The 27,672-nt window shown below is 41.2% G+C and overlaps 3 protein-coding genes across 5 annotated transcripts in view; 1 reads left to right on the top strand and 2 right to left on the bottom strand.

The window, feature by feature from the left end:
* Positions 1-841: 841 nt before the first annotated feature.
* nmnat3 (nicotinamide nucleotide adenylyltransferase 3) lies at positions 842-19,335 on the bottom strand. 3 transcript variants are annotated; one of them, XM_077518147.1, is made up of 6 exons: positions 19,319-19,335; positions 8,613-8,759; positions 7,145-7,328; positions 5,405-5,484; positions 2,794-2,993; positions 842-1,584 (listed from the first exon to the last, which is right to left on the bottom strand). In XM_077518147.1, the coding sequence occupies exons 2-6, from the start codon at positions 8,722-8,724 to the stop codon at positions 1,369-1,371; spliced, it is 792 nt and encodes a 263-aa protein (XP_077374273.1). In that variant the 5' UTR covers positions 8,725-8,759; positions 19,319-19,335; the 3' UTR covers positions 842-1,368. The 3 variants fall into 3 exon arrangements, with proteins under 3 accessions (XP_077374273.1, XP_077374274.1, XP_077374272.1); XM_077518148.1 differs by lacking the exon at positions 19,319-19,335 and adding an exon at positions 19,079-19,207; XM_077518146.1 differs by lacking the exon at positions 19,319-19,335 and adding an exon at positions 16,553-16,828.
* On the bottom strand, positions 8,768-16,531 carry LOC144016825 (uncharacterized). The gene is made up of 3 exons (XM_077518141.1): positions 16,415-16,531; positions 9,820-16,114; positions 8,768-9,519 (listed from the first exon to the last, which is right to left on the bottom strand). Exon 2 carries the CDS (start codon positions 15,879-15,881, stop codon positions 9,963-9,965), a length of 5,919 nt encoding a protein of 1,972 aa, XP_077374267.1. The 5' UTR covers positions 15,882-16,114; positions 16,415-16,531; the 3' UTR covers positions 8,768-9,519; positions 9,820-9,962.
* Positions 19,036-27,672, top strand: part of clstn2a (calsyntenin 2a) — a 173,142-nt gene continuing 164,505 nt past the window's right edge. The window contains exon 1 of the mRNA XM_077518142.1: positions 19,036-19,224. Coding sequence (XP_077374268.1) covers positions 19,152-19,224 — 73 coding nt within the window. The 5' untranslated portion in view covers positions 19,036-19,151. The remainder of the gene's footprint in view (positions 19,225-27,672) is intronic.

The following is a 27,672-nucleotide window of genomic DNA, read 5'->3' as shown; positions in this document are numbered from 1 at the left end:
AGGGGTGATGCACACCCTTGACTGGTCGACAGCCAACCAATCACAATCACATATGTGAACAATTTAGTCTTCAATAAAGCCAAGATTTAAATCCTGAATCTCATAATTATTAAGCAGACACGCTACCCGTCCACAGTTCTGACTGCACCACACAAGGAGCAATGTTGAAATGAGTTGAATTGTTTCATTTAAACAAGAATAGTGCTTTTCCGCCATTGAACTATGTTGAGGTGAGCTGAGGAGCTTCATTTAAACAAAAGTAGTGCTTTGTGGAAACTAAAGTCTATTATAAACATTTTGAAATAGAAGCTATTAGGGATGAAGATAAAAATGTGGTGAGCTTCATGATACTAGTTGGCTATATGGTAGTAGCCTACTGACATCTTTTAACTGAAATGTTTAGGGTTTAAGTTCATCAAGTTTAACACATCTGGTAAAATATATTCAACCGAGTTAAAAGCAATTTATTTACAATTATAATATCAAACAGACCGTTTATAAGGCCTGAGTACTGACGCATAAAGAATTTTGGAATATGGGTGCATATGATTGTTGCAATTCATTCTGTAAAAAAACGGGCTGCATTTCAAGGGAAATATCTTTTGTTCGTCATGAGGTCATTGACCTTCCAATCAGCCCCCATTTGGGACGTTTGTCTTTTCTGAGTCATTTTTAACATGTTTTAGGGTTTTGTCCTCATGTGATATTCAACCAGATACGAGAATCCTGTCTCTATTTTATTACAAAAGTGTGAAATGTGGTCAGACTCAGTAGTAGTTGTCATATATATATTTTAAGCCTGGAGGTGGAAAAAAATTGCAGTCATAATAATAGGCAGTAATATTGTTTCAAAAATATATATTTTTTCCTCCCAGCCTTGTGAAACTGCATACATATAAGAAAACATTTGCGAAATAAATATCCATCCGCAAAGGAATCACGACACGTCCATGAAGTGAAGTAGAGCAAAGGCTGATGGAAGATGTTTTCTGCAAAACACATTCAAGTCCAACATCAATAGTATTGTTGTTGTACAAATCTCCACCACACTGCAGTAGAGTAAACTAAATCCTCCCCCGACCCTGACTGGAGAGACGCACTGATCTGTGATTGAATTCATATTTCAAGGATGTCTATGTTGAGCTCACTCTTGTCAGTCATCCAGATTCTCTGCTGGCTGCTGGGCCTGCATAAAAGCTTCAACCCTGCAGAATGACTGACCACACTATAATAAGGGCTCAAGTGCTATCTTCATAGTGGGTTGAAGGCCAGACGGTTCAGTGTGTACCTCAGTACGTATGTCGAGCTGGTGCATCGTCGGCTAGTGGAACTAAATCCCTCGTTTCTTGAAGGAAGCATTGATCTGTGTCAGTCGTTCAGACTCTCCAGGGGCTGCTGCGCTTGTTTGGCCAGCGGCCTCAGAGCCATGCCCTCATTTCGCCTCTCGCTGTCCTCGGTGTACAGCTTGTGCTGCTCAATGTATTCTATTACAGAGTCTGGGATCAGGTATTTGACGCTCAAGCCTCGCCTGAGAGCGCGCCGGACCTCTGTTGCGCTGATCTCGTTCCTCACCCATTCTTTCACCTGGAACAGATTTCAGTACAATTTGTTGGAAAACCCGCACAATGCGCGACATTTCAGTCAGGTGCGGCTAAGTTGCTAGGTGGGTTTAAACGTGAATTTTGCAAAACACTTTTGTCATACTGTATGTTAAAACTGTAAGACCTGACAGCAGAATGTTTTTTAAATTAGGGATGTTTGATACCACTTTTTTCCCCCAGACCGACTTTAGTACGAGTACTCAACTCTTGAGTAGGCACTGATACCGATGCCTAATACTGATACTACTAGTAGTTTTGATAAATAAAATAAAAAGATACTTTTTTACCAAAATACCAATAAGTCCCAATATAGCACTTTTCCTTAACGTTGCATGAACATATCAATTTTTTTTTGATAGTTTTGCCATTTATTTATAAAATATGTATTTTAGAACACACAAAAAAATGAATTTGAATAAATACATAGAAAAATTAAACTAATAATCCGGAGGCCAGAAAAAGTATCAATCTAAATATATGGTTGTACATCATAATGGGCACCTGTCAGTCAAATACTGAATGTCTTTAGTATTGGGTATCGGCTTGATACCTGGCATTGGTACTCGGCCATCCCTCATTTAAATAATCTTTTGACAGATTATCCCTCCTTGGCCTAATCTCAGGCCTTTCACTGTATTTGAATTATTATTTTAAAACTTGTCAACACTGCAACAAAAGTGGACCTATCAGAGTCAGAGACAGGTGGCATGACCGAATAAGTGTCACTGATTTTCACATGCACTGCCACGCACCTCATAATCAGTTTGCGAGATGCTTGCACATGGGATACACAGCAGCTTAATCGTGATTTCCAATGTGGACGGCTGCAACACCGCCAAAAGTCACGGGGTAATCAGGTAAGTAAATCACCCATCACATATTTTTTAACATTTCGTGTTTGGCAACTTTAACATGACTAAGCCATGTTAGCAACATAGCAGCTGTGGCTAATGTCGGCTTGTATACAATGAAAATTGGACATATAGTGCATGTCATGAAGGGTCTGGCTTTGGTCAGGGTGGCAAGGGGAGGGTGGGAGGAGTGAAGTGAGGCTACATTCAAATATTGCTAGCAGCATGAAAACGGCATACTCCACCTTTAATAATGGACAGTTTGACCATTTAATTCAGTGATTGTTTGCATGCCACGAGAGGGCGCTCATTTACCACTACGCACTTCGAGAATCACTGACCTGGAAAATGTTTTGTCTGTGGCGCCAGAGGGTGTCGGATTCGTGCACCGTCTGCTCGGGCTGCAACCCCCCTCGACTAACACACACCAAGCCGAAGCGCCCGACCACCTCCTCCATGTGGTCATCCCGCCAAAGGCTGGGAATCTTGAATGTTTCCAGGAAATCGGCTCCACACAGAAGCTTGAGCTGAGGAGGAATGCCTGAAGGGAAAATGATGTACAGAAAGTGAGGGGGAAAGCTGTGTCCAAATTAATTGGGGCTGCATCCTTCAGAGGCTGCATTTGACGGCCAAGGCGAGAAGACTATAATTTGAAGGATCCTTCATATGCAGCCCACAAACGTGTCTTTCTTTTCAGGATTCACTATTACTCAGAGCCTCTTGTAGACATCCTATCAAAGGTAATCTCAATTTGCTCATCTCCAGTTGTTTGTGGCAATGATATTAAAACTATAAATTATGATTTTGTGTGCACTTTATTCCTACTTCATGGCCACAAATGAGAATTTAACACATCATATATACTTTGTGGCCACAAATTTGGAATGTTGTAGCCACAAGTAACCCCTATGGTGCACACATAATATCTACAGCATGGGTGTCCAAACTACTGCCAGGGGACCATTTATGGCTCACCATCTATTTTTCAGCGGCCTGCGAGTTAAACTAAAATTGATATTTGACCAGGCTTGTTAAGTAAGAAGGGAGTGTATCGAAAAGATATGTGCCACTACTACTAATAAATTGGATTATATATTGTAGAGCTTTTCAAGATATGCAAACATACAAATAAACTATTTATGCCAAAAAAAAATAATGTTCTGAATAAAGAAAATTCCATTTTAGAAGGAAAAAAAAAAATAATCCACTTTCTGCTATATATCAACATTAATGATACTGAAATAACTATTTTAAAAATAACGCTGACAGTTTGCTCTTGTTTTGGTTCTGAATGCTAAGATGGGAATCATGGGATTGAGCTGCTGTTCAGTGTAGGGGTAGATCTAGTCTAGTGGGATAAAGGGCCAAAGCCACCCCAAAATCTCAAAAATTCTAAGCAAATTTGTCTCATCACCTTTAACAGAAAGCTGTTAAGTAGCAGTTTTTACAAATAACCAACAATAAACAATTGCAATTTACATTTCTCCCCACTGTCATGTCTGGGGCTCTGTAGTGTGAAAATACTGCAAATTACCCACAACAGTTGCTATTTATCTATTGCTGATATTTGACATAGTTGTGAGGGTCAATCGCCCAGTGTGCTGGTGGGAGTCGCTGACTGTATTTTTTGGCTATTGATTGTCCAATTCAGTTGCCTTCAGCCGTATCACAGTGCGGAGCAGGCATTGCAGTTAAATGTCCACACAACTCTAGATTGCATGTGTGAGATGCTAGTTGTGCAACAATGCAAACCAATGCGACGTGGTCATGAACACAGTCTTAAAATGATCCTTAAGCAGTCGGCTTTTGCTTAAGCACGTGTTCTAACAGTGCTAGATACAAATCCTTCACGCTGGCCCTAAGCTTGGAAAAGAGCAACATTTGCAAAAGAAAAGATTTCCCAGAGAACCATGTCCTTTTGGTACATTCAAGCAATTGACAAAACACCATTTGTGTTAGCACAGCGGTCCCCAACTACAAGTCCCGGTAGCCATTTGGTACCCGGCCACACAGATACAGATCATCTTCTTTTTTTTTTTTTTTTTACCGGTAATTTATTACAGGGTTTCTGCAGGTATTAGAAAAATATAATTTAATCCTTTTTTTTTTTGTTTTTACCTCATACTGCACGCATGTGACACACATATCTGCATGTACTGCTTATATATTAGGGCTGTCAGTCGATTACAAATTTTTATTGGAATTAATCTTATGATTTCAAACATAAATTTAATCACACGTTATATCTGTTCTAAACGCACATAAAAAAAAAAAAATCAGGTTTTTCATACTCTTGTTAATTAACATAAAAGTGGAGAATTATGGTTACCAAAAACAGTGGTTGTATCTTTTAGTTCACCGATACAGTAATTTTATAGTAAGTAATTCAATCAAGTTATTAGAAGTTAAAAAGCCAGACTAGACAGTGAAAGGAGTGTGAAACACTGATTCATAGATGTGTGTTGAGGTAATTTTCTGTTAGTGGGGGGCATTACTGTTTCATGTTGGATGTTGGTCAAAGGAATGGTACATTTTTCTTTTCAATTTCAAAGCAATTTGCATTCGGAGCATGAATCAACTCGTAGACTCCAGGTCATCCGTCCACACAAATACATATATATATTTTTTTATCACATTTATTATTGTCAAATTGTGTTATAGTGGCTCCTTTGCATGATATATGTAAAATAAAGCATCAACAACAATTTTTTTTTTATCAATTACATTGTAATTTTGAATGCCTCTGGACATAATATTTAATTGTTTTTAATGCCATTTAAGGCCTTAATTTTAGCAAAATCAATTAAATGACTTAATGGTTTTTAATGACGAGCAGAGATAGTATTATTTAATTTTAATGTATATTTTTTTAATGTCATCATCACCATCATTATCATCATCATCATCATTATTATTATAATTATTATTATTATTATGGTAATAAGTTCTTACTTTGAGAGGGACTGCTGTTTCCACTGGAGTCGTCATGTATCCTCTGTTCATACTCGTTTAGAATACGACCATAATGATACCTGTCATGAAAAAGTTGGGAGGTTATTTAACGTCATGTGAAATATAAACCAATATATTATTATTATTTTTTTTTTCCTGGCATATTTGAGAATTTATCTATTATTCAAATGATGGATGTTGGTTAATTAGGCGGTGCTGAATCAGTATGTGTGACAAAAGAAATAATTGTGTGGTTTAGGGGGCGTCATTCGTTGTTCCTCTGTTAAGCTTCTTAAAGCCGTTCTATTCTAAGTGTTGGTTAGTGAAACCAAGTGTGGCGCTCAGAGCCTGGAAACAACGGGCCACTTTATATCATGATCAGCACCCACGTTGCGCAAACAGGGATCAGAAACAACAATGTGAAGGGGAGGAGCAACACTCGTACGGGGATTTGTGTGAAATATTGAGAAAGCGGGAAGGACTATAAAAATTATTTTTTTTTTTTAATGGAGGTGGCTGAAGTAAGCCAAGGGGGGATTTTACAGAGTGCCCAAATTAGCAATAACAGCTTTCACACGGCATTTCCAGAAAATTGGGGCATAACTAGTTTGACAGAACATACCGTGTACAAAGTGCAAGTTCACACAGCTTCATGTATTCAGATTAATTACATGCGTCATGATGACGACAATATAGTGACACTATACCAACCAAATATTGCTCACAATACGAATGCTTTTGGTTTTCGCAAACGCAAACGTAGCCTGTAACACACGATATTTCAGTAATGTGGTATCTCAGTGTGAACACTAGGGGGCACTATACATAAGGCGAACACAGAGAAGAAACAAAGAAATAAGACATGAAGCAATTTGTATACTCTAGTGGATATAGGCATGAATGTCATGTTACCTCTATGTGTTAACTACAAATTAAATGTGTAATAGAAATACAGGACTGCTTTTTGGTAACACCACAAATGAAATCAGGGCCCTACATTAACTACGGAGGTGAGCATTTTAAAAATTGTTGCTGGCTCATCATTCGTCAGCGCCCAGGGCAACCTTTCATTCTCGTCAGTCCTCTTTTTTTTTTTTTTTTTTTTTTAACCGAACCAAACTGTAATCGTCAGTCCTTCATTATATTTAGAGCTGTCAAAGCTAAAGCGTTAACTAGTTAATTAATCACAGCGGATGGCTAATTTAAAGGTAGCACAGGTTGTGTTTGAGCAGTAAACATCTACATGCATTAAAGTAAAGCATTTAATAAATGTGTATGACATTCAGAATATGTGTTCATGTCAAAATATTGGGATCATTTTTCTTCCCCATGTTAAACTATGAAAGTAACTAACTTATTAGAAAAAGAGGATGAGCGTCAAAAAATGTTGAAGACACCAACATTAAATGTCGAAAGTATGTAAGCATGTTAATACATAACAGGTGCTCTGAATAAAAAGCCTTTTTAATTAAGCGATTAATCGTGATTAATCAAAATTCTAAGGTGATTAATCTGATTAAAAGTTTAAATCGTTTCACAACTCTAATTTTAACCATGCTTCCGTCATCACCACTATTTTAAGACCAACAGACACAGGTGGGCAGCTCGTCAGTCCATCATCACTGATCAGCAAAATGGGGTCCGTCAGTGACTGACGATTACACCGACGGACGGAAATCCACATCTGTCAGCACTTAGGTCCTTGTCATTCGTCAGAAAATTCCAAATTTTAACCCTCACCTCATGGTGACCACCGTTTCAGTCCAATCAGACTGCTGGCTCTCCCATTCGTCGACTTTGACCCAGCTTGAGCTCTGTAGCGCCATCTTTGCCATGGCAATCCTGTGCTTTGCCAGCACTAGGCCTTGCTTCCCGTAGCTGTCACTCACAGGAGACACGATGCCACCCACCACTTGGTACTGGCCTGGGGGGGGGAGAGAATATGAATTCACTTTTTCTAGGTCAGGACAGCCGACATAAAAAATAAAGGAATATATTTACAGCATAGGCATCACTGTATGTGTTATTTAAGTTTTAGTAGAACACATATGCCAAGAAGTTAAATAAGAGAATGTATCAGAACATAATGTATCATAACATAATGTGTCAGAATATTTGCAGTTATAATAAATATGGTATGTTCAATGAAGACGACCATTACAGATTGAAAGTTGACTAACTCTGGCCAGGTAACATGATATCACCTAGTGGTCCATTAGTGAAATAAATGTAATTTATTTATTTTTTGCCCCCCTCCATTTAAAAAAAAATGCACTATTAAAAAATTAAATAATGGACAAACACCTTGTATATATGTAAGGCCTTAATTAGAGTATAATGTATGATTCCTTACCTAACACAGAGTGAGTTGTATAATAATAATAATAATAATAATAATAATAATAATAATAATAACTATTATTAGTATTATAACATACATACATACATACATACATATATATATATATATATATATATATATATATACATATATATATATATATATATATATATATATATATATATATATATATATATTGTTTTTGTTTTATTCATTTTTTTTCCCTTTTGGACACATTACAGGTTACGTCGATCACATCACATCATTTGCAACATTGACATCCGAAAGAAGGGCTGACAGGTAGAAGCCGATGGCTTATTAGAAACCTGTCCCCATCGATCCATTACTAAACGCATCAGTCATATACATTGATTAAAAAAATAGTCATATATATATATATGTAATAATAATATAATAATAATAATAATATATAATAATATTATATATATATATACACATATATATATATATATATATATATATATATATATATATATATATATATATATATATACATATACATATATATATATATATATATATATATATATATTAACAATAATATGTAAACTGAGCACACAACCCACCACAATATAATTACATTACTATTTATTTCAGGGCCATGTGATGTGCCTTTCTGTCATTGGAATTAAATCATATTTGATCAAAAAAAATATTATCACCTAAATGGTAATTTAAGGGCTACAACCTGTTTAAAAGTGAGAACCGTATCGATGATACTATCAATTTATTGCATAAAATTTGATTTGTATATGGAGGTGTCTACCCAATGTTAGTAATACACATAAGCAGCAAAGACAAAACGCAACCACTTGGCAAGTCACATTTCCCCGGATGAAATCTAACCTGTGTTGTACATGTGGTCTCTGGCAAGCTCAAACAGTCTCATGTGCTGGTTGGTGATAGGATTGAAGGATCCGCAGGCTAACAAGACTAGCGGCACACGCTGGATGGGCATTTTGGTTAAAGACCTTCTCAAAATGGCAAAAGGACCTGAAAATGAGAGAAAATAACATTACAGACTCTGCCCAATGTCTACAAAAAGTGACAGACTGATAGACAATTTGAAGCCAGGTCACTGATTTCTGGTTTTGGACATTTGTGGGAGTGTAGACATGTCAAACAAAAATGCTGCTTTTATGTCTATGATATCATCATGAACACATGGCCATGTCTAAAACCTCAGAGTTGCATTACAGATCCATTAAATACATTACTTAGGGGCCAACCTTACCATGAGGCAAATACAGGCAACTGCCTGGGACTCTCAGATTTCCAGGTACCCCAAACGTCTCATAAAAACATAAACTTGGCTTCGACTTGATTATTACTGTTTTAATCTCATTTCTCACTCATTCATCATTAGTTTATCGTGATTGTTTCGAGTGCTCACGTCTCATTTTTGCAATGGGCTATTCTACCTTCTTATTAGCCGTGCAGAAATATTCTTAACGTTAAAATAAAGTCAGCTAAGTGAGAGATTTTTATTTTATTTTTTTTAAACAAGCACTTCTTCACTAACAGGACAGTCAACACACCGTGTCGGTGAAAATACATTCAAATAAGGTGTAGTGTTGTCCACATTAATTATAAGAATTACGCTGATTTGAAGCGGGCAGAATGGACCATTGATTCCGGTCAGAGAATCAGGAGTCTGGAATGTCTTGAATGCTTTAATGGCAGCAGGTGGAATATTATTTGTCCAATACAAATTGTATTTACATGTATGTATGTGGGTGTATGTGTGTGTGGTCTGAAACAGAAAGAATAAGATGCAGGAATTAAAATACAAGCCCAAATGGGAAACGAAAAGAGCTACATTACAAACAATGTAGGATGGGTAAGAGCTAATACTAGCTTCCGTGTAGGCCGTGAGCGGCACGTTCTATTTTTAGCATCGAAGCTCCGCGGAGTTAACGAGGCAATTGAGCACCGTACAATGTAAACGAGCCAATTAAACACAGAAGTTACATGAACTATAAACATAAATAGCACACATTTAACTGCATATATAGCACATATGGATGTTATTTCTCACAACTATAATACTTACTTATCGTCAGTAACGCACACTGAAATGGTGCTGCCGGAAGTAAGGAAATGAACTAGTGTGTTACATCAAAAGAAGACGTACGTGAAACGGAAACAAACTTTGTTCCCCCCAGTCTTTCTGACACAGCCGCCCCCAATTGTCTGTCAGGATAATTGTCCATCCTCAGGAAGACTGCTGCGATCGCCGTTATCTTCTTCGCTCAGCCGAGGAAGAGGAATCAAGCGGATGACCGGACGGGTATAGATCTTCTCCCTTACCTTAACAGCAGCTGTACGTACTCTACCATCTGGAGCAGGGAAGGTCTCTGTTATGGTGCCCACTGGCCAGGATGCTCTCGGAAATCGAGGATCAACGACGAGGACCACCTGACCAACAGTGAGCTCCTTGGAGTCTGACTGCCACTTTGGACGATCTTGTAGACCTGGCAGGTACTGGCGGACGAAAGATGACCAGAAGTTGTCAGCAAGCACCTGGCTATGCCTCCACCGACGTCGCCCCAGAAGGTCTTCGCTGTCGTAGATGGCTTGTGGAAGTGACGAATCTCTGCGTCCCATGAGTAGCATGTTCGGCGTTATTGGGTCAGGATCGGCGATGTCCGTCGATACATAGCCAAGTGGCTTGGCGTTCAGTATGCCTTCTACTTCGATGAGCAGGGTTCGTAGAACGGGTTCCGGAATGACTTGCTCCTTCAATACAACTCTCAGGGAGGCTTTGATTGATCTCACCTCCCTCTCCCATGTTCCCCCGAAGTGCGGAGCGGCTGGTGGATTGAACCGGAACTGTATCTTCTGCTCTGCTAGTTGTGCTTGGAGTTGAGGGCTCATTGCCTGGAAAGCCTCTTGGAGTTCGCGGCTACCACCGGTGAAGTTAGTGCCATTATCGCATAGAACCTCAAATGGCCTCCCTCGACGAGCCACGAAGCGGCGAAGGCAGAGCAGGAAGGCGTCAGAGTCTAAGCTCTCGAGGAGGTCTAAGTGGAGGCACCTGGTAGTCATGCATTTAAATAGAATGCCCCATCTCTTTTCTCGGCGACGACCGATCTTCACAAGGAATGGGCCAAAACAGTCCACTCCAACTGAGTAGAAGGGAGGTTTGTAGAGCCTCAGTCTGGCAGGCGGGAGATCTGCCATTCTTGGACTTTGGGGTTTAGCCCGCCAGAACTGACACTCTCGGCAGCTGTACTGGTGCTTGCGGATTGCCTCACGCCCTCTTAGGATCCAGAATTGGCGCCGCAGCTCGGCGAGGACGCGTTCTGTACCTGGATGGTGGAGTCTTTCATCACAGTCTTTAATGAGCAACTTTGTGAGAGAGTGCTTGGGATCCAGAACGATAGGATGGACCGATTCAACATCAAGATCGGTAGCTCGTCGAAGCCTGCCACCGACACGGACGAGACCGGTTTCTGGCTCGTACTCTGGAGCGAGAGAACCAAGCCTGCTTCCTGAAGGGAATGGACGGAGCGCCTTAAGAGCCTGAACCTCTGCTGGAAAGGATTCTGCTTGAGCTTGGACAAACAAGGCTCTCTCAGCGCTGGTGAAGTCTGTGGCTTCGATTTGAGACCCAGCGTCGGCCGCCCCATGACGGGAGCGCACAGTAGCTTTAACCAGTTCCGTCCACGTTGGGAACTGGCTGGGGTCAGGGAGCTGGAGGCTAGGTATCTCTGAGACCGCTCCGATGAAGCTACTCTTCTTGAGCTCGCTGTGATCTGGTTCGGCAGATGTATTGGGCATGGTTGGCCACTGGTCTGGAGGTCCGGACAGAAATTTGGGCCCAAATCTCCACTGGCGATGGCCCAACAGCTCCTTCAAGGTGAGGCCTCTAGTGATGTGATCGGCAGGATTACGGGGTGAATCCACATACCTCCAGTTTGTCGAGTCGGTCAGTGTCTGGATTTCTGCTACCCGCGTTCCAACAAAAACTTTATAGCGACACGATTCGGACTGCAGCCAGTGAAGTACGGTGGTGGAATCGGACCAGCAGACCACTCGGTGGATAGGGATGGTGAGTTCGGTCTCAAGCAGCTTGACGAGTTGCGCTCCGGTTAATGCCGCACTGAGCTCAAGACGAGGCATCGAAAGGCACTTCTTGGGAGCGACCCTGGAGCGGGCTAGGACGAAGGCGACATGGACTTTACCTTGGTCGTCAGTTGTTCGCAGGTAAGCGGCAGAGCCGTACGCCCTCTCTGAGGCATCGCAGAAGACGTGGAGCTGCCTAGTCACTGTGGAAGTATCGGCACTTGGTGGTGTGTAGGCTCTGGGCAACTGCACCTGAGGAAGATTGGGCAGCTGGTCAACCCATGTCATCCACTGCTCTTTAAGCTGGTGATGTTCGATGGGGTCGTCCCAGCTCAGATCTTGCTTCCAAAGATCTTGGATAAGAACCTTGGCTGTAGTTGTAAAGGGTATTATGAAGCCTAATGGATCGTATTGGCTTGCCAGAGTTTTGTACAGGTTTCTCATTGTGGGCTGAAGAGGCTCGGGTGAGCGATGTCGGTAGCCCATGGTGTCGTCGAGACAGTTCCACTGCAGTCCCAGCGTGTGCTCATCCAGGTTGGCACTATCACGGGACAACCACAGCTCACTACTGACTGATCTTGCATCAGAGGGCAAGTGTTCGATGACTGAAGGCAGATTGCTCGCCCACTGTCTAATCTCGAAGCCACCTTTGGCAAGGAGGTTGCGTAGTCCGTCCACAACGGCTTTGGCATGTGCAGGATCAGGTGTGCTGTAGAGACAGTTGTCAACATAGAACGCTTGGGTCACAACCTCTGCAAGTTCTGGTTGGCTGACTTGGGAGTCCTCCACATGTCGCTGCAGAGCGTATGTTGCACAGCACGGACTGCATGTGGTCCCGAAAGGCAGGACTTGCCACTCGTAAATCTCAGGTTCTGCGTCTCTCTGCATGTTTCTCCACAAGAAACGCATGATGGGCTTGTCAGCAGCAAGCAAAAGCACCTGGTGGAACATACTGCGGATGTCGCCGCTGATGGCTACGCTGTGCTGGCGAAACCTCAGGAGCACCCCCAGCAAAGTAGGACCTAATGTAGGGCCTGGGAGCAGTTGTTCGTTTAGGGATTGCCCTTTGTATTGAAAGGAGCAGTTAAAGACAATACGGTCCTTGCCATTATGATGAACAAGGTGGTGCGGGACATACCAGGACTCTGTGGACTTGTGTGCTTCTTCAGGTGTGATCTTTGCCACGTAGCCTGCTACTTCCAGTTTCTGGATTTCGGCACAGTAGGTGGCGGCCTTTGATGGGTCCTTGGCAAGTCTACGTTCCGTGCTACGAAGGCTTGGTAGTGCTGCTTCCCTTGGAGCATGTAGTGGAACAGGAGGAGAGCGGCGGAGGAGTGGCGTGGCATAGCGTGAAGCTCCCCCTGTGTCTACCCGGACTGTAGAGGCTTGGAGAAGACTGAGTGCTTGTTGGTCAAGCTTAGATCTCGTAACTGCTTTCTCGCAGTAGGGTAAAGTGTCCAGCTGCCAGAGGCGTTGCACATGCTGCAGTAGCTCTGTGTTCATTGAAGCCGTAGAGATATGCAGACATCGAGATGCGCCGTGACGACTCTGTACTGGAGTCATGGGACCTTGAAGGCACCAGCCAAGGCGTGTGCAGACTGCAACTGGACCATCTGGAGGCCCATGGACGGTCGGCTGCACTGGAGTGATGAGGTGACACATGTCGGAGCCAATGAGGATAAGTGGATGCACGTGATTGACAGCCTGCAGTGGAATGCCCCGCAAGTGCTTGTGTGCCTGCTGTAGAGCAGCAATGGGGTAGTGGTGCTCAGCAAAGCACAATCCGTCAGCAGAGAAGGCATTGGAGATGAGGTACCTCTCATTAGGTTTGGAGAGAGGAGACACTTCAAAGGAGACGGTAAAGCCCTGTAGCTGTCTCACATTCTGGTGTATTGTCTGAATGGGAAGGGTCTCCGGCACTCCTGGTAGCTTGAGGGACTGGAGAGCTTGTGACAAGATGATCGTACGTTCCGAGCCGTCATCTAGAATTGCGTACGCTTCCATTGTCTGCTTGGCATGATGAATGAGGATCTTCACCACCTTCAGCATCACTCTCTGTGCACGGTTGGGTCGGTCGAGGTAGACCTTCGTGGAAGCTGGGTTCACCACCAGGACTGCATTGGAAGTCTCGTGGATAGAATCATGCAGGACAGTGAGATGCTGTTCTTGGCAGACCTTGCAAGGACGTTTGAGGTTGCAGTTCTCTACGGGGTGGCTGCGACCGCATTTCCAGCAGCGGTTTCCATCCTTGATCCACTGGGTAATCTGACTGGGGGTGAGCTTCTTGAAATTCTCACAAGAGTTCAGGTAATGTTCTTTGTTGTCACAGTGAGGACAGTAAGGCTGTGGCTTAGGCTTAGCAGGCTTGGGATGAGGGCACTCTTCCTTCGCCGTGAGAAGCACAGGTGTGGACCGCTCCTTATCGATGGTTGAGCTAAAGTTCCTTTTAGTTTTAGCTGGCTTGCTCGGCTCGGACTGGTACAATGCTGCGGCACGGCTGGAGATGCGTTTGGCTTGTGATTTGACTTGGAGCCAGGTAGCAAGATCAGGAAGCGTGTAGGTTCGGTCGGAGCCTGACTGTAGGATCCCTCGGTTGAGGCAATACTCTACGAAGCTGTCACGGTAAGGAGGAGGCAATTTACTCAACAGCCGGTCGACGTGTGATCCACACATGAGCTCAATGCCATTGTAGCCTTCTAGTGTCCTTAGCATGCCCACGAGTGACTGGACGGACAGAGCAAATGAGTCAAAACTGTTAGCATCACTTATCTTGAGTGCAGGAGAGTTCAGGATAGCACCAAGCTCTGACTGGATGAGCTGCCTCGGTTGACCATATTTTTCTTGTAGTGCATTGAGGGCTTCTGTATACGGGCTTACGTGGTGCATGTACGCCTTGGCAAGTTGGAGAGCACTAGGTAGCTTCAGATGGCTCAGTAATACTTGATATTTATAGTGCTCACTCAGATGACTGTGGTTATTGAGGAGACTGTCCAGCGCCATCTTCAGTAGAGCGAAGTCACTCTCACGCCCGCTCTCGAACACTGGTAGCGTGGGCTTTGGAATGCCAAAGGCAGAGGCGATCAGCAAATCTGCTCCGAGCTGTGGCTGTAGACCAGGATAGGGGGCAGGTGCTGGTGTAGGAGCCTGGACAGGAAAGGAAGATGCACGAGGCTGCTCCCATCCTTGTGTTGCCTTTGGCAGTGGCGGCTGCGCTGTGTTGTTGTGGTAGGAAGAGCGATGTGAGGCTGGAAGCTGGTCGTAGTGGGGCACTACTTGAGTTTGCGTTGTTTGCGGCGTACTTGTCTGCTGGGATGACGAAACTTGAGTCATATTGATTTGTGGTAAATTGCGTTTTGGAACAGCCGCGTCGACACTCATCAGCGCTGCTGTCGGCGTAGGCAACGGTTGAGTTGCAGTAGCTGCTTCGATTGGATTGATACGAGGTGGACGTGAGTTGGAGTGAGGAAGAGCAAAGCTGCCTGGAGCAGGTGTAGCTGGTGGACGTGGCTGATATGTGCTCGATGTACTGCTGTTAGTGCTGAGCATTGAGGTGACCAGTTTAGCTAGTTCCACATCCGCCTGTAATTGCTGTAGTCTGCGGTTTTGGTCCAGGCGTTTGCTAACAGCCTCCCTAGCTTGGATGGCTTCCTCTTGTGCTTGTTGAGCAGCTTTGGCTTGAGCTTGTAATCGCTGGAGTTCACGCTCAGCTTCTGCATCCTCTTCTAGTTGTCTCTGAAGATTAGCAAGTTGAAGTTGTTTAGCATTCTCTTCCAGAATTGCAGATTGGATGGGAGAAAGTCCATCTTGTGGGTAGCGGCCAACGGAGTAAGTTGTGTGTCTCCCTCCTGAGTGTGAACTGGAGTTGGTTATAGAGCTGTGGGATCTCCTCGAAGTACTTCTGAGTCTGCTGCTGGAGCTGGATGAAGTGATTGGAGGTTGTGAGCCGTGTGCTGAAAAGCCAACTTCATAGTCCATTAGATGAGGGGGAAGACGAGTATCTCTGCGGGGCCTGCTGGATGTGTTCTCCGTCGCTGCTGCGGGGTCCATTGGGCTTTAGTGTTGCTTCAAATCCGGGCTCGAAGGACCAAATTTAATGTAGTGTTGTCCACATTAATTATAAGAATTACGCTGATTTGAAGCGGGCAGAATGGACCATTGATTCCGGTCAGAGAATCAGGAGTCTGGAATGTCTTGAATGCTTTAATGGCAGCAGGTGGAATATTATTTGTCCAATACAAATTGTATTTACATGTATGTATGTGGGTGTATGTGTGTGTGGTCTGAAACAGAAAGAATAAGATGCAGGAATTAAAATACAAGCCCAAATGGGAAACGAAAAGAGCTACATTACAAACAATGTAGGATGGGTAAGAGCTAATACTAGCTTCCGTGTAGGCCGTGAGCGGCACGTTCTATTTTTAGCATCGAAGCTCCGCGGAGTTAACGAGGCAATTGAGCACCGTACAATGTAAACGAGCCAATTAAACACAGAAGTTACATGAACTATAAACATAAATAGCACACATTTAACTGCATATATAGCACATATGGATGTTATTTCTCACAACTATAATACTTACTTATCGTCAGTAACGCACACTGAAATGGTGCTGCCGGAAGTAAGGAAATGAACTAGTGTGTTACATCAAAAGAAGACGTACGTGAAACGGAAACAAACTTTGTTCCCCCCAGTCTTTCTGACATAAGGTAAAACGTACCTTGACTGTAGTTTTTCCTTTCTAAAACTATTACTCTGTAAAGCCTCATTTTTATTTTGAGGACGCCCATTAGGTAGTAGCACCCACAACAAACACCTCCATGGTCACGTCCATCTTGGTTTTGCGTAGAACGGAGAACCCGGATGTAACAGACACAAAAAAAAAAAGACAAAAAAAAAAGAAAAATCAGAACCTTAACGAAACCACTACGTATCGAAAGACTAAAAACAGCAGTGTTAAGAGAATGTGTTACACTGAGAGGCGGTGTACTTTTTTATGTGTCACAATGTTTTAGTTCCGTAGGTGTAACAAACAAGGGTTTATTGTTCCGGTTTAAAAAAGGAACGACAACGGTTTATGGGCGACACCTGGTGGACGGAGAGTCATGACGGCGCTGTCCATGGTAGATACATAAATACAGAACACTATTTGAATTGCAGCAAAAATAAAGACTGTAAGACTTATTTTATAGGGGAAATAATTACATTTAGAAATATAAACATTTCACTTCATTCAATATATAATTAATAGAAAACATCATAACTCACCCATCCATTTTTTGTGTAGTCTGTGCATAATTCAGATGTCAAAAAGCTACTTGGCAATAAGGTCATAGAGTTTAAAAAAAAAAAAAAAAAAGGGGAGTTAACCTTTTATCGTTATAAAGGTTATTAATATTAAGGGTTGAAACTGGTACTGGTTAAAACAAAACAAAGAGCACACGACTGAGTTTAGGATTTTTAAAAACATGCCATTTAAAATATATGTCATCAAATCTCCAATAAATCCCACCTCTTATCTCCCTTTGGAATGATTAGCGATAAGAAGAAGCTAAGGAGGTAAAGAACACTTCATTATAATTCTCTCCTTGACTGCTTTAAATCAGCTGACCCCTTTCATGGAAACAATAACAAAGGAACATGTGACAGCGTGCAGATGTAACTTTGTGTTTCTGCTTGTGTGTTTGTGTGGTTGTTATCCTCTAACTCACTTGAGGGCTGCCTCTCGCTCTAATCCCAAAACGCACACACCCACACCCAAGAGCAGAGGAAAAGGGAAGAATGATTGGAGAACATATGGCGTGAAAGCTGAAAGACTTTTCTGACAGAGAAAGCTGTGCCGTTCTGATTCTTTTTAGGAAGATGCAGCTGCAATATATCAAATGGCAGCTAATGTTTCTCACTGTGATAAATTTCCATTACCCAAGTCTATCTTAATTCATATAAGAGTGCGGAACATTAAAGGGGACATAGTGAAAACTGACTTTAGATTGCGTGTGTACATATGCTCAATGTAGCCTATAGGTGAGTCTCTGGAGTGACTGCCACCCGCATTGTAAAATTACACAACCAAGTACATTTTTTAAATTTTTTTTTTAATTATCTGCCTGTTTTTTAAAATGTGTCTGTGAATGATCCATTTTACATTAAGATTAGCCCGAGTGTTAACAGTGGGGCTTATTTTTTGTATATACAGTAATTACTACCAGAAAATACGCAGGTTATTAAAAAAAAAAAAAAAGGTTCTTGGACTCTTTCCTGGACAATAATATGACCATGTATTGCCCCTTAAAAACTTGACTTGAACACAATATTTTGAGAATATTCTAGGCCCTATAGTCTTCTTGCCCGACTTATGTGTCAGGTAAATGAGTGAAATTAGATGTTGGTCTAGTTAAATATACATGCCAACAATACAATTCTTCCAGTGTTTCTTATATTCGGGCCAAAGACTTGACATGCCTGAAAAGCATTTAATTGTTTTTTTGCCTCTCATTATTCATCGCTAGCATGGGTAGATGAACTAAGATACATTACTTGGAATTGTGGAATTGGATAATTTCCCACAGCACACTTGATCTCTCTTGGTACACTAATATTTATTTTTTTTGCAGCACAGTAAAGAATCACTTACACATAACATTAAATAGAGATTTTGTTTCTAGATGGATTTAAACATTGAAATACTGAAATATTATTACAGACACTTACTTGCATTGACAATTTCAATTTAAAAAAAAGACCTCAACAACAGGGGAAACGTTTAAAAAAAAGAAGTTATATTTAAGCGAAAAATAGTTTAATTTAATATCATATTATTGAAATACTTTATGGTAACAATTTTTTGTTGAGTTTTGGTGCCTGTTGTGTAGGCCATGCAGGAGAAGCCGAATGCGGTTTTACATAATTAAGTCTTAGTCATTATGATGGATTATAATGGTAACAACAACAATTGATGGATTATAATGGTAACAACAACAACAACAACACATCAGATTTATATAACGCTTTTGGACGCTTAATATTCATGCACTCACACACACATTCACACTCCGGTGGCCGTTACGTTTTTCGTTTGCTAAAATTACAATAATATTCGTCCAATCGTTTTATTTTGAAACCGAGTTAAAGGAAATGAGATTTAACGAAGACTATTGGTTGCTTTCTCTCTCTCTCTCGAAGCTGTCAGTGAACGTCACTCTACACGCCCAAGATGAGACAGAGCGGCCAGGGGAGGAGCACCCACAGTTGCACACACCACACGCCGGCTGAGTAAGGAGGCGAAGACGAGGAGGTATCAGCCGTCCCAATTGACGACCATGGCCAAACTCGCCGTCTCTATTTCGCTCTTTTGGCTCGTATGCGGTCTCTGCTGTGCTCTCGGTGGAAAAGGTAGGAAGTGCGAGAATAAAATTGTAAACTTGACTTTTTATTTTAAATGTTTTTGTTTTTAAACGCTTCTCAAAGTTCAACTTGAAATACTTACCTTGTCATTGCTGTTTTGAATGATCTCGTTTGGGCGTGCGTGTGTGTTTTCTCCCTTGAGAATTGCTGTGTGGTGCTTTACTGGAGCGGACGTCACAATTAACGGGACAGGTGTTCAATTAGTATTTGCCGGAAAGGAACAGATCGGCCGGAAAACCGCCTTCCTTGGCAACCACACAACCCCCGTAGTGCATTGACTCAGTGACTAACTTTTTTTTTTTTTTTTTTTTTTTTAAAACCTCTTCAAGTATCAGCATCTTGACAAGGACTGTGTTCATCAAAAAATGAGACAGAAATGGTATTCCTAAAAAGTGCGCTTAATATTTTTTTAAGCTTAGACGTCACTAATGATGGAGTGGTACACTTGCCTCTTGGTGCAGGAAGTGTGTGTTCAGGTCGCCCTCAGTGATGGTATGAAATGGTTGTCTGTCTCTGTATGTATTATTGTGTGATTGCCTGGAGAGCAGTCAAGGGTGGGCTCCCAGTGAACCTTATATAAACTAGGGGTGTGAAATTCCTAGTACCTGACGATTCGATTCGTATCACGATTCACAGGTCACGATTCGATTCGATACCGATTAATCCCGATACGAATTTATAAGTCGATTGTTGCGATTTTTTTTCATTCAAATTTAGAAAATACTAATCAGTAAACTTGTAGAGTGTAAGATTTGTATGAAAATGTATTATTTATTTATCTGAAACGTCAGTCTTATACAGGTTGCAATCTGTTTCATGTTAGAACAGCAGTAAAAAAAATATTAAGGCTTAATGTTCCGTTCATATAACATTCTTCCATGCTTAAGGTGTGAACCCTAACGCGAAGTAAGACGTTTTGTGGAATATTTTTCCATTAAAAATGGAAGTTTAAAAATCGATTCAGCCGCCTATTGAATCGATTCGAGAATTGCGTGATGTAGTATCGCGATATATTGCCGAATCGATTTTTTTTTAACACCCCTAATATAAACTGTGTAGAAACTGTTTGTTTGTTTATTCAAAGCTACAGAATTAAAAGTTAAGAAACAAACAATTATTAAGATTAAATGCAGATGTCTTGTACTAAACAGTTAAACTGAACTGTATTTAGGTAGTGATCATGTTTTCAAGGAATTGAATGTTATGTCACTCTACAATGGTGACCCTTATGAAAACACAGACCGTGAATGGTTAAAAACACAATTTACTCTAGTATAAAACTAGATAGCTTTCTTCATTCATCAATATTTGACATAACATCGTAACGCAATGTAAGTGACAGTATGCCACTATCTCCCTGCATGAAAATATACGGTAAACTGTCGATGGCAGGTGGCAAAATGGCTGCCCACTGAGATGGATAAAATTGGATGGATTTGACTGCTTGGCTCATATTCCACAAACGAATCAAGTACATCAATTTTCTACTTGCCTTCCCCTTTATCACAATAAAAAACAAAGTTAACTAGGGGTTAAAGTGTCCCCTGATTAGCTCGTTGACCAGTGATGCAAATAAAAAACATTGAGACTGTTTGCGCTGCTTGGATGGTAGTCATGGTCAGGGCATTACATTCAATCACATCCTCTCTTGAAAGCTACTGTCAAATCTTTCTCTTCTCTTTCTGACACACGCGCACATGAATACGCACATGCAGTACTTACTGCTGCACCCCTGAAAAGCGGGGACATTGTGTTAATTGGGTCTCTGGAGTAAGATTGCGGGGCTGTCTGCATTCGCCAAGCCAAACACAGTCATTATTTTCTTTGTTTATAAAAGACCTCAATATGGCTGATAGCCAGCTGGATAACTAGATGGGTTTAGCCCTCATTTTCTGCAGAGACCACCCATCCAATTTTCATATTTAAAGGCCAAAGTATCATTATTATTATTTTTTTCCCCCCAGAAATCACGGAAAACTGAACAAATTAACTGATTTTCTTATTTCTTAATGATTTCATTTCAGGGCTAGAATTGAATGATCTGTTTGAAGGGGAAGTCAACTTTAAACATTTCTTGACAATAATATGTTGTATCTGCGATTGGGCGGCGGCAACCAGTTCAGGGTGTACCGAAGCCAGCGGGGATAGGCTCCAGCACCCCCACGACTCTTGTGAGGAATAAGCAGTCGCGAGAAAGGATGAATAATATGTTAGATCCGACCTCACTAGTCTAAACATGACATTCTATTTAATAGTACATTTGTGGAATATTATTAGTGTTGTTCCGATACCGTTTTTTGGCTCCCGATACTGATACCCAGTTTTGCAGTATCGGCCGATACCGATACCATACCGATACTTAAGTTTTTTTTTTTTTTTTTTTCGTCAACATGAAAAAGCTGCCCTGCCATTGGTTCAGAGATTTCAAGGGCCAATAGGATATCTTAGATTGGCATGCCGTGAACATGTCCCATACCAGTGAATGTCGTGCACCAGCAAGACACAAGATGCTGCGTCCAAAATCCTATATTAGCGTTGGAATTAATGGTATCGGCATGTAACTTGTGAGTAGTCACCGATACCGATACCACTGCTTTAATGCAGTATCGGCGCCTCTGCCGATACCAGTATCGGTATCGGAACAACACTAAATATTATGCAGCAAAATCCAGTCCTTTTTAATCCATCTCAGGGGGCAGCCATTTTGCCACTTGCTGTCAACTGAAGATGACATCACAGTTGCTCACGTAAAAACCAAACACAGCTCAGCTTCAGAAAACAGGGGAGCTTCTGATATTGATTAAAAACGGCTGGATTTTGCTGCTTAACTCCATACTCCACTAATGCAATTTTAACCAAAATGCCATATTTAGACTAGTGGGATTGCATAGAACATAATTATTATTGTCACTAAAAATGTTTTGGGTTTATTTTCCCTTTAACTAAGGATGTAGCCGATTTTAGCAGAGGTTGCAAATGACATGAGGACACATTTAAGGCAAAAAAAATATATTTTTTTGTTAAAATTTGGCTTGGGCCATTATTTTGAGAAAGTGACGATACACGTTTGTGCGTCTCAGACATGTTGTATAGATTCATAGCCTGGTGTGAAGGCCACATTATTCAGCCTATTGTGAACTGACTGTATGGCGTTCACCCCACGTATGTCGATGAATAAATACAGTTTTCCGAAGATGTGTTGTTGTAAAATCAAATCATGTTCCCTTTGAAGAGGAAGACGTCAAGGCTGCATTGTCCTGCGTGTCGCCACCGCCTTCGGCAGCTCGACAAGCTCAGCAGAATAATGTTTACATGAGACAAAGACTTCCACATGCAGGAGACCAGACCCAATGAATGCAAAAGGGAGACTTAGAAAAAAAAAGAGAGAGGATTTTCTGTACGCCGTGACGAGAAGAAGAATACAGGGAGGGAAAGCAATTGAAACCAGATCAGATTTATGGCCGTCTTTTCAACAGAGCCGTCGAGCCGCTTTATCCCCGCTGGAACATAAATCTAGCCGGTGACGTGGAGCAGAGACGCATAACTCAGGTGCGTCTCTTCTGTGCTGCTTGGACAGAGTCTGCTGGGAGTTGCTCTGCCCTACCTTGATGCTTGCCCCCCCCCACCCCCCCCAATCTTTACCGTCATTCCCTCCCGAGTATCTTCCCTCATCCTTCTCACTTTGCTTTTCTTGTCCTCTCCTCCTTTGACTCCACATCACTCTTTACTGATCTGCTGCGCTGAGCTGATGCCATTCAGAGGGTAAAATTGTCATAGAGAAGGAAAGAGTTTCGTCATCCTCTCCCACCGCCGCTTTCTCCGAGCTTCAACGGCCTTCCTTCTGATTTCCAAACCTGCCGCTCACAATCCCTTTCCTTCCACAGCCATGGGTTCAATTTCAAAGTTTTATGGGCTTAAGTGAGACGTATAAATGGCGAGGCGCTTTACGTTCTGCTTGGTTTTGCCTTCTCATATAGTACCAGTGTCATTCAATTACCATCCCCTAATTGTTTCCGTTTTTATATTTCCTCCATGATGTCGGGTACATTGTGTAGGTCAGACGTGTCCAAACCTTTTGAGTTGAGGGCCGCATACAGAGAAATAAAAGGATGCAAGGGGCCACTTTAAAAATGTTCAACTTTAATTTTTTAAGCACACCAAAAATAATCAAGTAAAGCAATTATATATTGTATTTTCTAGTTAACTTAATATATGTATAACAGCTTTCTGTTATAGGTGATAATTTTTTAAGATTCTGGGGTGGCTGTTAACCCTAAATCCCACTAGGCTTGAGCCAGCCCTGCATGTGCTGAACAGCAGCCGCATCCTATCCCCACAATCAGAACCAAACCAAGCGCAAACTCTAGTAAACTGACCATTTTCAAAACAGTTACTTGAGGGTCAGTAAGTGAGTAAGTAAGTGAGCTTTATTTGTGTCGCGTTTTTCACAGTCATTAATGTGATATCTTCATAACACGGATCTTGACAGAGCAGAAAGTGGAATAAACTATTTTTCCTTCTAAAATATAATTATCTTTATTCATCAAGGGAAATTTTGTTATTTTAGTCGTAAATAGTTTATTTGTAACTCTTATTTAGAAACAAAAAACATATCTAAACATTTTTTGTAGTAGTAGTGGTGCCTATTTTTTTGACACACTCACGTTATGCCCCGCCCCCTGGAATTTTAGCTTCTTTTTTTTTTTTTTTTTTGTCATGTCGTGGGCCTCTGGAAAAATGAATGGCGGGCCGCAAATGGCCCCCGCGCCATAGTTTGGACAACCCTGCTGGAGATTTCACCTAAGAAGCCAAAAATGAGCTCCTAAAGTATCTCTATTACTGAAAGAGCGCATGTATGAGTTGTGTTGAAACATTTGCATTCACGAGTGTGTGGAGGAATGTCAAATCGTTGCAAACGAGAGTGGGTATGCAAATCTAGCTCCTAATTAGGATGTTAATTACCCAGCAAAGCTAATTAGAATATGTCTGATGAGGCAAAAAGTGGAGGAGTGAAATGTAAGGGTCATGCCAGCATAATGTTCTGTTTGTTTGGTCTTGAGAGAAACTGTTTTTGAATTGTTTGCGTGTTGCTGGTAATACCACGCTGACACCAGCTGGGCCAATGGCTTCACTGAATGAGCTGCGTCTGCATGACTAGAGTCACCCAAGGTTGATTAAACCCAAATTTAGGCACTGCTAAAACGAACCAATAGACTTCTTCTCTCTGTTAATCCATGGTGTCTGCGGGGAGGGGAGCGGAAGGGGGGGATGGTTTAATCAAGATCAGCTTTCTATCCAGTCATCCATCCACGCTTTTTCGATCCCAGCTTACGACACCTTTCGACTTGTCGGCTGTTAATCACAAGATGATAACGAGTGCATTGAGTAGTATTGATCCCGTTGCACAAAAGTCAGCTATGTGAAGCACACTATCAATGGAATCTCACTTTGGATGGCTCAACTAATTTTTGAAAATATTTTTGAAAAATGGTTGATTTGGGGAATTACAAGTTGAAAACCCAATAAGAATCAAGTTGTTTCAATTCGGCCTCTGTGGGTTATGTGAATGACTTGGATGACTGATAATCTACACAGACAAAATGGGTTGGGAAAGCAATTTTTTTTCATTAAAAACGACTTGGGCAACTAGAGAAGGCAATTTCTGGAGAAATTGCGTGTGAAAGCTGCGAGGCTGAATAAAAACCAGTGGAATGATTTGGAATTATATTGAATGGCATGGAATTATGCGCAATGACCTGGAAAGAGCTGAACAATTCAAATTTGGAATGGTTAGAATCAGTGAATAAATGTAGAAATTACAGCAGAAAAAAAAAAAAAAGGGTAGGGTGTGAACAATCAAATAGGGAATGGAGTAAGGTGTTAAAAAATGTGGAAGTAGATAGTAATGTTGAATCTGCTATTGGAAATGAATGTGGAATAGTAGGGTACAAAATAGGGAATTGTGGGTAAGGCGTGAATTTTGGAACTGGAAAAAAAAAATGGAAGCGCTCATGGCGGGATTGGGTGGAATATATTGAAGTTGGAATGAAGTGAATCGGATGAAAAATGTGGAAGTAAATGAGCAATGTAGAATCTCCTATTAAGGTTGTATGGCAAAGGTTGGGCCCAAAATGGGGAATTGTGGGTAAGGCGTGAATCCTGGGAATGAGAAAAATTGAAGCAGTCGACATGTCAATTTTTGGAATATGTCGAAGTTTGAATGGCTAGAATCGGTTGAAAAATGTAGAAGTAGTAGCAGGACAAAAAAGTGTGAGGAAGAAAATATAATAAAACGGAGTTGTTATATTCTGGAGTTGGATCCCAAAAACGCAGACACAAATAAGATTTTAACTCTTTATTCGCATAACATCGCGAGGCATCGAACAAACTTGATTAGACGAGAAACAGCGAGAATGTATCGAGAATCACGAGATGCTAAGCTAACTTGGGCTGTGGCGGTGCACACAGGAACAGAGTAATAGCAGATAATAATCTGACAAAAATACACATTTCTCAGACAGTTTAGATAGACAGTGAATCGATTTGATTGGTTGTGGCTAGACATGTGGGTAACAGGACTGACATGGAATTATCTGATTGGCTATTGACTAGATAAAGAGATTAAAGATTCCAGAGATCACATAGCTTCTGACATCACATAGCATGTTACCAGTTGAAATTAGATGACGATTACATCAGTTCAAAACAGACACTTGACCTCACGGTCATGACCCAAACATAACCCTTGCATGACCCTAGACATGACAGTAAACATAACCCTTACATGACCCTAGTCACAGTAAGCATAACCTTTGCAAGACCCAAACATAACCCTGTCATGCCCTTGCATGACACAAACATAACTGTGGCATGACCCAGTCATGACAGGAGTAAAGTTGAATGGTGTAGAAAAATATGTGTGTGAAGGCTACAGCCTTCACACAATTATGGACTGTCAATGTGTTTATATTGTAGAGTGGTAACTAATTTATTATGTGCAGATTGACGGTTCAGAAAATGGATGAATTGATATACAGGTAGTTGATAAGAATGTGGAATACGTTCCAAACCCATATAAGTAAACAAAACATGATAGAGACCAGATCTTTTTTTTTTTGGTAGTATTATCCATGCCATGCATTTTAAACTCATGTAAAGTGATTAAAAGACACCTGTTCTCACTCTCTCAAAAAATGGGAGACTATCATTAATTGGTTGCTTTATTTGAACATATATTAAAAACAACAACAACAAAATAAGCTCATGTAAATAAGAAAAAAGCAACAATGAATTCATTTGGCACAGTTGTTCAAAAGGACTAGGAGGAAAAAAAACTTTAGTCTTCAAAGAGTGTTTGATTTTTAATAAATTACAACATCGGGTTCTTCATATGCAATATGCTGTTCATGAATTTATTCAAATACAAATATCACTGTGGAAATGGAAAATAAATGTTCTCGCTCGCACAGGTTCAAAGAGGTCAAGTGTGCTTGCGTTAAGGTGTCACACCCAGTTGAAGTTTATTCTAAGAATGGCACATAAGATTAAAAGAGAATTAAACATTAAACAATATGTTTAGACACCAAAATGATCAACCGGAACGTATCATAATGAAAATACATTAGCTTAATGCTAGCATATTTTTGCTCTTGATTATCTTACATCCCAATCCAGTTGAGCTCAGTGCTGCCCAACATGTTGTAACACAAAGTGGTACTACACAGAAGTTGTGCAATTTTAAATTCAAACATTGCTATATATTGTAAAAAGATGAACCACCACAATACTGTATGAGTTTATAGAGTACTACTACTACTATCCCTTGTTCTTATGTTGAGGTTCACCAAAAGTTCCTCTTGTTCCCCCTTTCAAGTGAATCCGTGTTCAGCAATGTCCCCTGAGCCTTGAAGCTTTATGTTCTTGCAGTGCTCCGAGAAAGTGAAAAGTTTCCCTTCTTTGTGCCGGATGATTACGCTTGGCTATGTTCAATGTTATCTGGCCGTTTGTAATAGGCATACGATTTTGAATTTCAAAAATAACTCAGACGTTTATGTGAAGCGCACACTATTACTGACAGTTTGGAGCAGTTGGGATGCCTTGCTCAGGGTCACCTCAACCTTTCATCATTGGTTGCCTTCTTATATATTACCAAGCAAAATAGCTGTCTATATTTGCTCACCATGACCCTGCTGGGAAATTGTAATAATAAGCCTAAAAAGGTTATAACACTTTGTCAGGTAAACGGGTTGATGTTCGATGCCACTTTTCCACTACAAGTACTCACCGATACCACTAGTACTTTTGATTTCCCCCAAAATACAGTGACAGATACGTTTAAAGAAAGATCTATATATCCTTATTTAGCATTTTTCCTTAAAATTGCCTGAAAGTAGGGCTGCTCGACAAAGAAGAAATTATATTGGTAATAATTGAAAT

This window comes from Festucalex cinctus, chromosome 1 (genome assembly GCF_051991245.1).
Source record: "Festucalex cinctus isolate MCC-2025b chromosome 1, RoL_Fcin_1.0, whole genome shotgun sequence".
NCBI classification, from domain to species: Eukaryota; Metazoa; Chordata; class Actinopteri; order Syngnathiformes; family Syngnathidae; genus Festucalex; species Festucalex cinctus.
Note: the sequence above shows the minus strand (reverse complement) of the source record. Positions and strands in the feature narration are given on the sequence as shown.

Coding starts and splice junctions, on each gene's coding strand:
- nmnat3 (XM_077518146.1), bottom strand. CDS start 16,622: ATGGGCGTCCTCAAAATAAAAATGAGGCTTTACAGAGTAATAGTTTTA. Junction 7,329..8,612: donor AGACCACATGTACAACACAG/GTTAGATTTCAT, acceptor TCCCCCCCCCAG/GCCAGTACCAAGTGGTGGGT. Junction 1,585..2,793: donor ACAGACAAAACATTTTCCAG/GTCAGTGATTCT, acceptor AATCTGTTCCAG/GTGAAAGAATGGGTGAGGAA.
- LOC144016825 (XM_077518141.1), bottom strand. CDS start 15,881: ATGGACCCCGCAGCAGCGACGGAGAACACATCCAGCAGGCCCCGCAGA.